Raw genomic sequence first — 16,831 nt, forward strand, 5'->3', positions numbered from 1 at the left:
GCCACGTGCCGAAGCACTTCTCTTCTTTGTTGCTTGTAAATTGGCCTGAAATCCCAGTATTTTAAGACTTGGCGGCAACGCTAAGTGACTGCACTCCTTTGTCGGGGATCTGCCAATCCTGTTTTGTTGAAGCTGAAACCCTGGCATGTGGGATGTCCTTTGGCGAGCGGTGCGCCGCTGTGCCTTGCCAATCCTGCCTTCCATTGATCGATGGGAGCTGGAACTCTCATATTGATCTTAAAGAAGGCTAATATTGGAATCTCGAGAATTACAGAGTTGAAAAGAGTTGCATTGGCTCTAACCTGATGCTCAGTGAAGGACTAGCATCTTGAAGGAGTACTCCAGTTTCTAGAGAAGGAGACTTGAACACTTTTCAGTTGAGTCCATTGCCAAAATTATCTTTCCATCTGGTGGATTTATAAAGTTCAAGCAAAATCTGTCCTACTGGAACTTCAAACAATTCAGAATTGTTCCTAGCTTCCTCTCTAATATCCTGGTCTTAACTTCTTCTCTATAATGTCCCTTGAGATATTTCAAGAAGACTTTTATGTCTGTTCTCGACCTTCTCTTCACTAGACTTCAATTCATCAAAACTGGTCCTGACTTCCTCTCTATAATGCCCCTTGAGATATTTTAAGAGGACTATCATGTCTCTCCTCCGCCTTCCCTTCACTAGACTTCAAACCATCAGAACTGGTCCTAACTTCCTCTCTATAATGCCCCTTGAAATATTCCAAGGGGACTATCACGACTCTCCTCTACCTTCTCTTCACCAGGCATCAATCCATCAGAACTAGTCCTAACTTTCTCCCGATAATGCCCCTTGAGATATTCTAAGAGGACTATCATGTCACTCCTCCACCTTCTCTTCACTAGACATCAATCCACCATAACTGGTGGATTGAAGTCTAATGCCTCTTGAGATATTCCAAGAAGACTCTCATGTCTCTCCTACACCTTCTCTTCACCAGGCATCAAACCATCAGAACTGGTCCTAACCTCTTCTCTATAATGCCCCTTGGGATATTCTAAGAGGACTATCATGTCTCTCCTCCATCTTCTCTTCACTAGACTTCAAACCATCAGAACTGGTTCTAACTTCCTCTCTATAATGCCCCTTGAGATATTTCAAGGTGACTATCATGTCTCTCCTTCGCCTTCTCTTCACCAGGGATCTAACCATCTGAACTGGTCCTAACTTCTTCTCTATAATGCCCCTTGAGATATTTCAAGAGGACTATCATGTCTCTCCTACACCTTCTCTTCACTAGACTTCAAACCATCAGAACTGGTCCTAACTTCTTCTCTATAATGCCCCTTGAGATATTTCAAGGGGACTATCATGTCTCTCCTCCACCTTTTCTTCACTAGACCTCAATCCACCATAACTGGTGGATTGAAGTCTAATGCCTCCTGAGATATTCCAAGAAGACTATCATGTCTCTCCTCCACCTTCTCTTCACCAAGCATCGAACCATCAGAACTGGTCCTAACTTCCTTTCTATAATGCTCCTTGAGATATTTCAAGGTGACTATCATGTCTCTCCTCTGCCTTCTTTTCACTAGACTTCAGTCTATCAAAACTGGTCCTAACTTCTTCTCTGTAATGCCTCCTGAGATATTTCAAGGTGACTATCATGTCTGTCCTTCGCCTTCTCTTCACCAGGGATCTAACCATCTGAACTGGTTCTAACTTCTTGAGATATTCCAAGGTGACTATCACGACTCTCCTCTAGTTTCTCTTCACCAGGCATCAGTCCATAAGAACTGGTCCTAACTTTCTCCCGATAATGCCCTTTGAGATATTCTAAGAGAACTATCATGTCTCTCCTCCACCTTCTCTTCACTAGACTTCAATCCACCATAACCAGTGGATTGAAGTCTAATGCCTCTTGAGATATTCCAAGAAGACTATCATGTCTCTCCTACACCTACTCTTCCTCCATATTGTATATCATTCTTGTTGCCCTTCTATGACCCTCTCCAACTTGTCTACATCATTCTTAGTCTGGTTTATATGGGGAAGTATGGCATTTTCATGCATTTACAGCTTGTAAAACTTCAACGGGTACAAAAATAGAAGCACATTTCGAAACCAGGGTGGAGGACATAAATTTGAAGCTCCTGCAAGGAACAAAAAGCTAGACAGAGAAAAGGACGGACTTGAAATAGCCTTCTTCTTCAAAAGGTCAGATTAACACTTCGAGGAGGTCAAACGCCCATCCCAAAAGTGCCTTGACTTAATCTTTTCTCTTCCATTTAAAGTTCAAGACAGCATCCACAAAGTTCAGCAGTTAAATAGGGAGTGATAGGTTAAGTCCTGGGCTTTTTAGTAGAGTTACAGCTTGGCCAGAACTATATTTTGGAAGAAAAGCCCAGCTGCCAACCTTTGAAAACCGTCTCCTCCCACCTTTTTTTCTGCCATCTCTTTCCCTTGTTTTTCATGTTTGAGAAAGTTGGAGAAAGAAATCGAATCTAGGTCAAGACGATGGGAGATATAAATAGGCATTGTTTGGCCAGAATCCTATTGGGACAATATGCTAGCATATTAAAAAAAGAAACACATTGCGCTTTCTCGAAGGTTATATCAGTACAGTCCCCAGTGCGGCCAATATTCTGCACACAGTTTTCACTTGGTAGCTCGGAAGCCAATTTATCATTGCTTTGTGGGTAAGCTCAAGGGATTCAGCTCAACTGTATTGGGGTATATAGACACCATTAAAAGTCGAGATCAGAAAAGGGGTTCATGTGTTTAATTAATAGGAGATATATATGTATATCCTTGGAAACTGCATTTCCAAGATAAGGCAATATTAAGACAAACCTAACATGGGTGTATGCGTGTTTATATATCTATATATATGGTCAGAACATTTATCTATATATATAAAAGGGTAATGGAATCCCGGCACCGGACAAAATAACTAAACTAAATGCCCCACAACCTCGAAAATTGACAGCACAACCTCTCATCCATGCCTCTACGTTCATACAACAAAAAGAAAAGAAAAATAAAGTCCTAACCATAGCAACGCGTGGCCGGACACAGCTAGTATATATATATATATAAAATAGGCATGTGCGATTCATTAAAAATGGTTCAATACTCACTTCTAAAGTAGGGGGCGCTGGTGCTTTGTTTATAAAGTCATTTCCAATTCTTGAAGCAAAAATTTTGAAATTTTTCAAAAATTCGGAATATTCGTAATTAATTCGTTAATGGTGGATGCGCATGCGCAATGGCGAAAAACAGCTCTGGGGGGAAATTTTACAGGACTCTCCCACCCTCATTTTTTTGAGCTATCCTCATCAAATTTGGTACAGCAGTAGAATACATTTAGCACGGCTAGCACACTAAATTTCAGAACATTTTGCTTATCCTCTGATTTTTGGCGAATTTTTATAGCTTATATAAGGAACTATTTTTAACAATTGCAGAAATCTGTTCCTGCTTTGAAAGTCTTATTTCCTGTTTTGTTGGGTTGTCTTTACTTTGAAAGTCCTTGTTCTACTTGGGAAACTTTGTTTTTGTGACCAAAATTCTGTGCAATTGGTGGACATATCAATATTTGTTCAAAGGGACTCTGTTCTAGCTTTCATCCGAACTTAAGTGTGACCCAGTCAATGTCATTCAGTGGGTTTCTATATGGTATGGTTCTTTCTTTTGTTTGCAAGTTGTAGCCATTTCAACATGTACGAAAATAGAAGCACACTTCTGGGATGTAGGACATAGATCTGGTGCCTTCCCGCAAGGAAGAAAAAGCGAGAAGGAGAAAAGAGTGGATTGAAATAGCTTCTGAGGTTGTATTAACACTTTGAGGAGGTCAGACAGGTTCGTGGAAATGCCTTGACTTAGCCTTTTCTCTTCCACCAGGCACCATAAAAGGTAGAAGATTGCAACCAGGACCCGGTTCTTTAGAATGATACTCCCCAAAACTCAAACAACTACTTCACCATCTTGGCTCTCATTGATGTAGATGTAGACCAGGGGTCCTCAAACTTTTTAAGCCGAGGGCTGGTCCACAATCCTTCAGACTGTTGAGGGGCCGGATTATCATTTGAAAAAAAAATACAAACAAATTCCAATGCACACTGCATATGTCTTATTTGTATTGCAAAACAACAACAACAACAAGAACAATAATAATAATAAAACTTTATTTATACCCCGCCACCATCTCCCCGTGGGGACTCGGGGCGGCTTACATGGGGCAGAGGCCCAGACAACACAAGGACAAAATATAAGCAACATAATACAATCACAATATAAAACAGATAAAACAGTAATGCAATATATCAATTAAAACAATACAGGATAAAAAATTACATTAAAAACACATAAAAGGCAATGAAAGAACAATACAGTATTTAAAAATAAAAACAATTTTAACCAACATACATTTATCAGGATTTCAATGGGAAGTGTGGTCCTGCTTCTGGCCAATGAGATAGTCAAGTTAATTAGGGTTGTTGTTGTTGTTGTTGTTGTTGTTGTTGTGTGCCTTCAAGTCATTTCAGACTTTGGTCAGGAATCCTGGGAGCTGAAATCCAAAATATTGGGCAGGCCAAATGTTGGACATCACTGGCTTCGGCCATATGCCCTTCGCTTATCGTGTTTCCCCAAAAATAAGACAGTGTCTTATATTAATTTTTGCTCCCAAAGATGTGCTTGGTCTTATTTTCAGGGGATATCTTATTTTTTCACGATTTCTTTCTTGGACTTGACGGCTCCCACTTTCTCCGCCGAAGAAGGCACGTCTGGCACGAAGGAGAAGGAGGGAACCCTCCTTCTTCGTGCTGCACTCACCTTACTCGACGGAGGAAGAGGGAGCCGCCACCACCAAGGAAGCCTTTTCCATGACCTTTGCAAGTTTGTGATCCCACCAGTTCTTTGCTGCTGGGAGGTGGTACTTGAGGCATAAGTTCCAATGAATCATTTGGGCCACATAGTTGTGCCTCTGTTTGTAGTCTGTCTGTGCGATTTTCTTACAGCAGCTGAGGATATGATCAATGGTTTCGTCGGTTTCCTTGCACAGTCTGCATTTTGGGTCATCAGCTGATTTTTTGATCTTGGCCTGAATTGCCTTTGTCCTGATGTCTTGCTCCAGGGTTGCAAGGATCAGGCCTTCTGTCTCCTTCTTCAGAGTCCCATTTGTGAGCCAGAGCCAGGTCTTCTCCTTATCAGCTTTTCCTTCAATTTTGTCAAGGAACTTTCCATGCAATGTTTTGTTGTGCCAGCTGTCAGCTCTAGTTTGTAGTGCGGTTTTCTTATACTGATTTTTTTGTCTGCTGTGATTTATTATTATTATTATTATTATTATTATTATTATTATTATTATTATTATTATTATTATAACGTTAGAATCTATATGGATGTAGAGCTGTTGAGAAGTGCCTTCAAAGTCTATATTTGGGTAAGATAAAGGTTTCTCCTGAAGTTAAGTCCAGTCATGTCCGACTCTGGGGGTTGGCGCTCATCTCCATTTCTAAGTCGAAGAGCCAGCGTTGTCCATAGACACCTCCAAGGTCATGTGGCATGACTACATGGAATGGCAATGTTACCTTCCTGCTGGAGCAGTGCCTATTGATCTACTCACATTTGCATGTTTTCGAACTGTTAGGTTGGCGGAAGCTGGAGCTAACAGCAGGCGCTCACTCCACTCCCCAATTCGAACCTGCGACCTTTCAGTCTGCAAGTTCAGCAGCTCAGCACTTTAACACACTGCGCCACGGGGGGATCCTAAACATCGACTAGGTCTTATTTTCAGGAGATGTCTTATTTTCGGGGAAACCCTGTATGAAGTAACTCAGTCTATATATATAAAAATGTAATGTGTGTTTTTCCCATGGAGTAAACAACAAAACCACTGAAACAAATCACACCAAATTTGGCCACAAAAGACATAGTCTTTTAGGTTGGCCTTTGGTGAGACGGTCACTGGATGACCAGCCTCAGTTGGCACTATAACTCTATCCTGAATTTTATTAGGTCCCTTTTATTCTGGTATTTGAAGTGATGATGTTATTTTATATTGCTGCTGCAGTTCCCCCCACCCCACCCCACCCCACCAATAAAGTCGACTGATTGTACTTGGTATTAACTCTTGTTTTATTGTCTTACTGTGTTTTATTATTTTTTGTATATTGTTCAAAGTATTTATGCTGTTGTTTTTGTAAATTGTGCTAGTTGGGCCTTGCCCCGTGTGAGCCGCCCCGAGTCCCCGTGGGGAGATGGTGGTGGGGTATAAATAAAGTATTATTATTATTATTATTATTATTATTATTATTATTATTATTATTGTTATTATTATCATCCAATCTATGTCTTTCCTTTTTAAAAAAACTAGAAAAATAAAATCCAAATTACAGAGAACGAGGAAGAGCCGTTCTCCCCCTGGCTGCCAGTCAGAAGGGTAGCCCCTTCCCCCTTTAGGCCCCGCCCACTTTGTGTCCTAGCAATTAGGTGACTAATTGCAGCATTCACACTTGCCTCCAACAGACAAGAGTTCTTTCTCTCACCCTGGATCCTCTGTGACCACCTTGAATAGCGTTGAACAGCTTTACAGCTCCAAAGCCAGGCTGCTTCGTAACCACAGGGAGCCTAACCACCACAGCAACGCGTGGTCGGGCACAGCTAGTACAATATAAAAATGCAACAGTGTAAAAGCAATGCAGAACATAAATGGGTGCTTGGGTTGAATGATAGTGCTGTATGGCCAGTTAGGAGTTGCAGTGGCAATATGGGCACTTGGTCATAGGTGTGACATATTGATGGCGATTATAGTTTTGTGCTTGAAAACATCCTTTTTCTGGACTGGGATTCTTATATGGCTGAAGTGTTTTGGACATCCTAGTCCAAACACAAGCCAAATTGTGTTGAAATACAAGAAAGGCATCCATCTCCGTGCCCCGTTGTGTTGAGTCCCATCACTGAATGCAACTTGTGTTTTTGTGTTTTGCTTCAGGGTGACATCCAACAACTCCTCCTTGTGTCAGATCATCGGGCGGCCTATGACTATTGCGAGCACTACAGCCCCGATTGTGATACAGCTGTTCCGGATTCGCCGCAATCCCAAGATCCCAGTCCAGATGAATACGTAAGTAGAGAACAGCGTGACTCTCACAAACGAGGAGCTCTTTACCCTCCCTTGCACTTTGGGAGCTTGTTTGCGGATTGCGATGAGTTTAAACTTTATGATCAACAACATTTAATTGGTCTCACACCATAAAATCGGTTCCTCCTCGTCTCTAGCTACTTTAAATGCTGGGAATATAATGAACTCACAGGCATGTTGATGAATTAGCAGCTCCTTGTTTCTTGACAGTTTTATTCGGTCAATCTTCCGTATCCACCAGTTATTGGCGGTAAATACATGTTCGTCGCAAATCTAGTTCTTCCCATGACAGGAGTTGATAGGCTACAAAAAATGCCTGAAGTCTCCTGTGATTCAGTAAGGCTGAGAATGGAGTTTCCTCAGAATCTATGACCCATATCAATAGACCCAAGGCAGATGGAAATATATAATCGGTCTCAGGAGCCACCTTTTCTCTGACTTGGAGAAACCATGGATGGAGCCATCAAAGTCTCCGTTGCCATGTTTGTTTTTCAGTACACAGATGGGGATGGCAACCTGGAAGCTGAAGGAGAAACCTACTATTATGAATACCCCTACTACGAGGATACTGACGATACGGGCAAAGCCATTCCACCGACTACCCAACCTGTGGAAATTGAGGAAGTTGCCAGGGAAAGGACTGAAACCACTGAGGTATGGATTTCATGTAATGTAGTATTGAGTATTAGTTGCTGTGGAACAATGTTGGTGGACTTCTTTTGGAACATCTGGTTGGCCATGGTAGGAAAGCATATCTACTAAGCATGTCCGATCGATGAAAAACATGTTTCAGTTCTCGTTTCTAAAGTAGGGGGCGCTGGCGCTTCAATATAGAAAGTATTTCCGATTTTTTCACCCAAAAATTTCGGATATTTCTGAAAATTTGTAATGATCCTAAATGTTTCTAAAATGGTGGATGCGCATGTGCAGTCGCCAAAAAAAAGGAACCTGGGGGGGGGGACTTTTACAGGGCTCTCCCGCCCTCATTTCTTGAGCTATCCTCATCAACCCTAGCCCCCACCTTTGCATCCATCGTGGAAGCTTCTGATTGGCCGGGGAGCGGCAGCCATGTTAGGCTGCGCTAAGCTCCCATTCTAGGTAGGTTGCAGAAACAAAATAATTTTTTAAAATATTTTAAAATATATATTTAAAAAAATGGGGGGGGGGATTAACGAAACATTAAGAGACAATTAGAGAATGTGCCAAAAATGGTTCGAATTACATTGCTGGTTGCGCTGTGAGACAATGTCTCGGAATGCGTATCAAAAAGCGAGAACAATCCGAAATAATTCCGATATACGATTCAAAACGATTTTTTGGACATGTCTAATATCTACATATCTAGCAGAGTTCTTCATATGGGCTTCTGGATGACCAGATGGACTGTGATGAGTAATTCAAGTCCTTTAGATATTTTTGGAGTCCCTATTTATTATGTTGACCAAGGGCGATTGTTGCATCTCAGCGCTGGTTCGCCTTCCTCTTAACACACCCTCCACCACAGCAGACTTGGTTTTTTCAGTTTATTGATAAAAGATAGCAAAATCTTAATAAAAAGCAGTAAAGAAAGCAATAATCCAGTTGCAAAGGCAATCTGCAGAATATAGTTCAAAGTCTCTGTAAAAAATAGTTCAAAGTCACTAATATAGCAAATTAGTCCTGAAAAACAAGGTAGCGTGAACTCCAAAATACAACCCAAACACAAAATCTAGGCAGGAATAAAAGCAAGAATCTTTTTCCATGAGCAGAGACAAGGCAGGAATTAAGCTTCCAAAATCAACGTTGCTTCATCTGAAATCTTTCCCTGTTTCTCCCTATTTCACCATGCTTTTAAGCTAAGAAAGCATTCCTCTGACCTTGGGTTTCCACAAGTTTACTAGCTATTCTCACAGAACACCTGAGATGAACTCTTTACCTTAACCTTGTGTCTCTATCTAAGGAAGACTCCTCTGACTCGCTGCCCGAGCCACCTGGATTTTGTTGATGTTCTAAATCTTGTGAAAGGTCACCCTTATAACTAACCTCAACTTCCCTGCTAACATGTAGCCTTTCTGACAATTCAGAGCCTTCAACATTTCCTTGATCAACCTGCATAAACCCAAATCCCCCTTTATCATCAGACTGAACCACAACAATGATGATAGTGATAATCCAATAATACATGGAGAGTCATGGTTGCTCACCTGAGTTAGACTTTGGATCTTATGGGGCTCTTTGCTGTTACAATTAATTTATCTGATTAGGCTCTTTGTCATTGCAAAATAACTTTATTTATCTCATGTGGAAGAACCTCTAACAATTCTACTCTTTCTAAACAGGAAGTTGCCCCTCCCGCCACACAACCCCCACCAGTTGTGGAGAGCACCTTGGAGGAGAACAAGGAAGATGAGAAGGTGGACGACCCACTGGTGGATGAATATAACTATGAACCCCTGCCTGATGAATATTACACTCCACTTCCGTATGAGGATCTCAACTATGAAGACATTGATAATCTGGATAAATTTACAGAAGAAGGCGTTGAGGCAGAAGTCCCCACGAGTACTGTCATCACCTACAATGAAACTGATGTAATTTGTTTTTTGTATCTTCTGTAATATAGATGGTATATGTGTTATATACATATGCTTGCAGATTTTTAAAAATTGTAGAATTGCATAATTGCATAATAATAATAATAATAATAATAATAATAATAATAATAATAATAATAATAATAATATACATCACACAGTCCTAGACACTTGGGAAGTGTTCGACTTGTGATTTTGTGATATGAAATCCAGCATGTCTATCTTGTTTGCTGTGTCATAATAAAATAAAATAATAATATAAATATATAATAATAATAATAATAATAATAATAATACACTCTGGCCTGGATTCACCTTTACACCCAACACCACACCAGAATCCAGTAGTACTAATTAAAATATTTATTGAATAAACACATACTAAAAAGGCAAAAGGTATTATAAAAAGCAGTGTCCAACAAGCAATAGGAAAAGGGCTTTCAAAAGTCAATAGTCCAAACAACAAAGATTCTGTTCCAAAAGTGACAAGGTACATGAAAAATCAACAAATCAAAACATAGGCATAAATCCAGAACCAGGAATACAGGAACATTCAAAACATATGTCTCACCCTCCTACTGATCGTAGGTGTTTTCCCGCGGAAGGATCTTTCTCTTCCAGCTCCTTATCTTCTGTTGCTAAGGAACAACTAGGAGAAAGGTCCTCCTTATCTTCTGATTCCAAAAGCATCTCCATCTCCTCCCTGCTCTGATGCCGTTTCTATGTGACCAGACACAGAGTCATCCTCCTATACATGATCATGATCCAAAATCCCCTCATTTCCCACACTGGAAAGCCCATCATCCCTCACAACCTCTGACTGAACCATAACCTTGCCCTCAGCCTCTGGCTGAACTACAACAAATAATAGATCTTATGTTATATATATATTTAATGGTGTTGTACTTTATCATTCTGTTTTAACCCTATTGTACCCTGCCTCAAGCCACAAGGAGAGGCAAGTAATAAATTTAGTAGTAGTAGTAGTAGTATATAAATGAACTGCAATGTAAACTGGTTAGGGAACAGTACAGGAAGATGGGGATATGACAGTGTATGAAAGTCTAGTCGTGGATCCATGGATGGATGAAGAGCACTATTAAAGGAGGTGGTGCTCAACTCAGTATATATCGATTATTTTCACTAATACAACAGTTACGAGTCAGTGTGATAAATTCCTGTCTCATATGGGATTGTATTTCATTTCCTTAGGCTATAGCAACAAGGAATGAAGACGAAGATGTCGACAAAGACTTCACTGTGGATACCATCAAAGAGTATGAAGATGGCTATTACGATGTAGGCGACTACGACAGGACCGACTCACCAGACATCGGACCAGGCATGCCTGCAAACCAGGACACCATTTACGAAGGGGTAAAGAAAACTCACGAAAGTTGCACTTTGTAACAGAAGTCAACAGTGGCTTGGTATTAGTGTATTGGTTCCTCATCACGTGGAGGACTTTGACAGCAGCAGATTTGAAATGATGCCCATGGGTACCTTCTCCAGAAGGTCCTCTGGGGCAAATTTTTAGAGGAGCTGGAAAGGCGCAAAGAAAGTCATGGGGATAATGCACCAATATCTGGGCAATTGACAGAAGGAAGAGGTGAATTCCCTTCATTGAGTTGTTTCCCGAGTTTGGTTGGGTGATATAAAGGATCTTAATTATGAGGAGCTTAATTAAGACGAGCTGCCACCAATTGTAATGATCTAGCCACCAAAGACTCAGGGAGGAGACCTTTTACTTTTTATTCCTTTCTTCTTATTATTCACTTCAGATGGTAGCGTATTTGATTCAAAATATATATATGACAGAGGCTTCGATGTTGGAAAAACAAGAACAAGTTTATTCAGGCACAAAGCTTAGTGATTACAATGATGTTTCTCATGTTTCTCATGTAGAGGTCTTCTTTTTAACAGTTGCAATTCCAGAATAAGATGAATCAACTCTCTAAAATATTACTTCTTTTACATAAAGTAGTTAAACCCTATTCCTCAGCCACTTTTATACCACAGTCACCCCTATGATCTGCTATCACAGACTCTCTGTTCCTTACTAGGACACAGATTATACCAAATAAGTCACCAAACTTATTTTAAACTGACTCAAAATGACCAATTGAGTCTCCCTGATCCCCTTAACCTAGGATCAGTCTTCCCTGTGCCTCATCAGAGCACAGACTGGCTCTCCTTTTTTAAACTCGGCATTTGTTCCACTAAACGGCAGTTGGCTCCGCCCATTTCTCCATGGCAACCAGCCTCTGAGTGATGAGAGCAGCAACTGCAATACTTACCCTTCTAAAACACAAACACACAATTAAATATAACATCTGTAAACCAAAAAATTGTACTTCATTACAGGTGGATAGATAGATAGATGGATGGCCAGACAGGCAAGGAACAGGACTTATTATTATTATTATTATTATTATTATTATTATTATTATTATTATGACACAGCAAACAAGATAGATATGCTGGATTTCGTATCACAAAATCACGAACACTTCCCAAGTGTCTAGGACTGTGTGATGTATTTTCGGATGATGCACGCAGATCCCAGTAGGGTTGCCTTTTGCGGTTGGCAGATCGTGATTTTGTCAATGTCTATTGTTTCCAAATTATTATTATTATTATTATTATTATTATTATTATTATTATTATTATATTTTTGTATCCCGCCACCTTCTCCCTGGGGGGACTCGGGGCAGCTTACATGGGGACTAGCCCAGACGACAACACATTAAAATACAACCAGTAAAATTAAGCATAATAAATACATAAAACATAAACAAATAACAGCAATCAGTTAAAACAATGCAATAACAACAATATGCAAAGGATAAAAATGAAAACAGAAGAATTCCAGACAGGAATCAATCAGGGGGAGCTAACAACTCTGAACAAAGGATTCCCCCAGACCAGGATGTAAGGCTGGGAAGGTCATTTAATGCTAACAAAGGTGATTCATTACAACATTCACACTGGCCTCCAACAGACAAGAGTTCTTCTCTCCACCCAGATATATAAACCTTCCTTGCTTAGTTTCTCCATACCTCACAACCTCTGAGGATGCCTGCCATAGATGTGGGCGAAATGTCAGGAGAGAATGCTTCTGGAACATGGCCAGACAGCCTGGAAAACATACAACAACCCTGTGATCCCGGCCATGAAAGCCTTAGACAACAGTTCTAAAGACCCATTGTTTGAGCTGAACATGCCCAATATCTCATTTTACAAATTGGAATGTTTTGCTTATGCAATGTTCTATTCACCGTGCATGTTGTTCAGTTGCAAATAATTGTGCAAACGAAGCGGACTTTGTCGGCTGCTTCTTATTCGCTTTTCCCTTGTCCTTTACAGATCGGCGGGCCACGAGGTGAAAAGGGACAGAAAGGGGAGCCAGCGATCATTGAACCGGTAAGAACCCGAGTCTCGGCTTGAGAGCCTGTACCAAACAATTCCAGATCTACTTTGATACCTGTATCAACTCTATCTATATATATAAAAGAGTGATGGAATCCTGGCGACCAACAAAACAACAAAACTAAGCACCCCACAACCTAGAAAATTGACAGCACAACCCCTCATCCATGGCTCTAAGTTGATATAACAGTTGAAGTGCCTCTGAGAGTATGATCAGCCTGCCTCCAAGCCGGCCTGCTTGCCTCTGCTTCTCTCTCTTGCCTCCGCTTCTCTTCTCCCCTCTATTGCTAGGAGGAGAAAAAGTGAAGGAGCACCAAAGCAGGGAAAACAACAGAAACTCATGCGGTTCTCTTGCCCACCTACCGCCCCTCCAAAGCCGGCGGGGGGAAGCGAAGGAGCACTTGGTTTGGGGGGTCACCAAAAATACTCCTCGCTTACACTTGAAAATTACCTAGGGCCGGCTCTGATTGGGCTTTTCAAAGTATGGGTGCAAATGGCACACAAGTATACCCAAAAACTGGACAAACATTTATGGCACCCAAATGTGTAAAATTTAGTAAAGAGGAACGAGGAAGGCCTCATTCTGAAGCTATCCCAGTTTGCATTGGTGAACGGTTCAACGGTTCAACCTCAACTCATGAGGAGATGTCTCTCCTCCCTTTTGCCAGCCTTTCCAGATGTGTCAACACCCTTTTTACAGCTGTGGAGGCTGTGACCGACCCCTCCTTCGTATTTTTTTTCGCCTTCTCATTCTAAGACTCAGTGCATGCCAATGACCCAGTTAACCCACTTCTGCTTGGCACGGCTGCCAAGGGCACGGCGCTTGGTCTGGAATCAGAAGAGTCGAGATTTTTTTTGTGTGTGCTTCTGACAATTTTCCTGCAAAGAAATCCAGCTGTTCTTGCTTCCCGAGGAGTCTCCTCCCTCCCGCCCACTCTGAAATCCAAAACTCTCTCTTTCTCTGTACGTGGGCGTATAAGTCCAAGAGTAGGGCAGACTCGGAAATCTGGTCCGATTCTGCTCGGACGCTTGCATAAATGTCTTTTCTGTGAGACGTTCGGAGAGAGAACAAAACTACGCTTAGCTTAATCATCCCCAAAGAATCCAACAGGCCCAGCGGCAAGCACGATGCCAGACCTCCGATCGGTTGCCAAGAGGTAAACAAGACCAAATGCGATCTTTTTTCCCCCTTCTGCCTCCCCGTTTTGCTCTTCTGAAGAGGAGGAAAAAGCACACAGAGCTGCTGGAAGAACCAGCCTTGCATACAGAAAAACATTACATGCATGCTGAACATATCGGAATATTTGCTCCACGTTCGGTATTTGCTCCAAGTTCGGAATATTTGTTTCGGTATTTTCTCCAAGCAATTGGATAAAAACTATTATTCCTCTCTCTGTAATTAAGACTTTATTTTTCTTTCCTTTTTGTTGTATCAACCTAGAGCCGTAAATGATGGGTTGTGTTGTCAAATTTCGAGGTTGGGGGGCCTGTAGTTTTGTTGTTTTGTCCGCTGCCCTGATGCCATCACTCTTTTATATATATAGACAGATAGGCATGTTCGAGTCTAAAAGACTGGCTCTGTCAATGGAGTATAGGAAGACCATTTTCGTTCACGAGACACAAATATGAAAATGAGACGACACGAATGAAACTAAACAAAACAAAAAGCAATTCTATACAAATGCACATCACTAATATCAACTTTCCAGCTGTATTAATCATTTTTCCTCCTCGTCTCGTTCTTTTTCAGGGGATGCTCATAGAAGGCCCGTCGGGCCCAGAAGGTCCAGCAGTAAGTAGAAGTTGTCTAGATGTGTATTTATTCCTGCGTTCTTCTTGTTAACACAAAATGAGGCTTCCCCTCCCAATCTAACTGGACCAGATCGGCAGAAAACAGCTGTGTCCCTGAGTTCAATTACTTCCATATGATGGCCCTGGATCTCGAAACCATCCAAGGTCAATTTTTCCCATGTTTAAGTAAACAGATCCTTTGCATACTTTTGCTCTTCGGGATGCATGTAAGTTTACACACACCACTTCCTTTTTGTCTTGTGGCTCATACTTTCTTTTTTTTTTTTCTCCCTCCATGGCAGGGTCTTCCAGGTCCTCCAGGAACAACCGGGCCAATGGGCCCAGTCGGAGATCCTGGAGAAAGGGTGAGTTTTCGAGCACTTTGCTTCCAGTTCTCCCAGTTCCCCAATGTTAAATCTTCTACTTGAGTGTAAGCCTTCCTTCCGGCCACCAATTGCTTTCTGTCCTGTCCAGTTTGGTTCGAATGTTCATCTTCTGGTTGTGTGGAATAAATTGGCAGTCATAGTGGTATCTAAACATGCCTTATGGTGGCATCTAAGCATGCTTTGTGGTGACATTTGGGCATATATGATGGTGGTATCTCAGCATGCTTTATGGTGACATCTAAGCATGCTTTATGGTGACATCTAAGCATGCTTTATGGTGACATCTAAGCATGTCTTATGGTGGCATCTAAGCATGCTTTATGGTGGCATCTAAACATGCTTTATCATGATATCTAAGCGTACTTTATGGTGACATCTAAACATGCTTTGTGATGACATTTGTGCATGTCTGATGGTGGCATCTCAGCATGCTTTATTGTGGCATCTCAGCATGCTTTATGGTGACATCTAAGCATGCTTTATGGTGACATCTAAGCATGCTTTATGGTGACATCTAAACACTCCATATGGTGGCATCTAAACATGCTTTATGATGACATTCGTGCATGTCTGATGATGGCATCTCAGCATGCTTTATGGTGACATCTAAGCATGCTTTATGGAGGCATCTAAACATTCCTTATGGTTGGCATCTAAACATGCTTTATGGTGACATCTAAGCATGCTTTATGATGACATCTAAGCACGCTTTATGGTGGTATCTAAGCATGCTTTATGGTGACATCTAAGCATGCTTTATGGTGACATCTAAGCATGCTTTATGGTGGTATCTAAGCATGCTTTATGGTGACATCTAAGCATGCTTTATGGTGACATCTAAGCATGCTTTATGGTGACATCTAAGCACGCTTTATGATGACATCTAAGCACGCTTTATGGTGGTATCTAAGCACGCTTTATGGTGACATCTAAGCGTGCTTTATGGTAACATCTAAGCACGCTTTATGGTGGCATCTAAGCATGCTTTATGGTGGTATTTAAGCATGCTATATGGTGACACCTAAACATGCTTTATGGTGGCATCTAAGCATGTTTTATGGTGACATCTAAGCACGCTTTATGATGACATCTAAGCACGCTTTATGGTGGTATCTAAGCACGCTTTATGGTGGCATCTAAGCATGCTTTATGGTGGTATTTAAGCATGCTATATGGTGACACCTAAACATGCTTTATGGTGGCATCTAAGCATGTTTTATGGTGACATCTAAGCACGCTTTATGATGACATCTAAGCATGCTTTATGATGACATCTAAGCATGCTTTATGATGACATCTAAGCATGCTTTATGATGACATCTAAACATGCTTTATGGTGACATCTAAGCATGCTTTATGATATCTAAGCATGCTTTATGATGACATCTAAACATGTTTTATGGTGACATCTAAGCATGCTTTATGGTGGCATCTAAGCATGCTTTATGGTGATATTTAGGCATGCTATATGGTGACACCTAAACATGCTTTATGGTGGCATCTAAGCACCTGAGGCACTTGTTGGGACACAGAGGTC

General features: G+C 41.2%; 1 protein-coding gene across 2 annotated transcripts in view; it reads left to right on the plus strand.

Annotated features, from left to right (window-relative positions):
* Window positions 1-16,831, plus strand: part of col5a1 (collagen type V alpha 1 chain) — a 180,029-nt gene that overhangs the window by 54,570 nt on the left and 108,628 nt on the right. For both annotated transcript variants that reach the window (XM_062960419.1, XM_062960418.1), the window contains exons 5-11: window positions 6,966-7,097; window positions 7,611-7,769; window positions 9,434-9,685; window positions 10,901-11,065; window positions 13,055-13,111; window positions 14,868-14,909; window positions 15,211-15,273. In XM_062960419.1, the coding sequence (XP_062816489.1) occupies window positions 6,966-7,097; window positions 7,611-7,769; window positions 9,434-9,685; window positions 10,901-11,065; window positions 13,055-13,111; window positions 14,868-14,909; window positions 15,211-15,273 (870 nt within the window). The remainder of the gene's footprint in view (window positions 1-6,965; window positions 7,098-7,610; window positions 7,770-9,433; window positions 9,686-10,900; window positions 11,066-13,054; window positions 13,112-14,867; window positions 14,910-15,210; window positions 15,274-16,831) is intronic.

This window comes from Anolis carolinensis, unplaced genomic scaffold, assembly GCF_035594765.1.
Source record: "Anolis carolinensis isolate JA03-04 unplaced genomic scaffold, rAnoCar3.1.pri scaffold_7, whole genome shotgun sequence".
NCBI classification, from domain to species: Eukaryota; Metazoa; Chordata; class Lepidosauria; order Squamata; family Dactyloidae; genus Anolis; species Anolis carolinensis.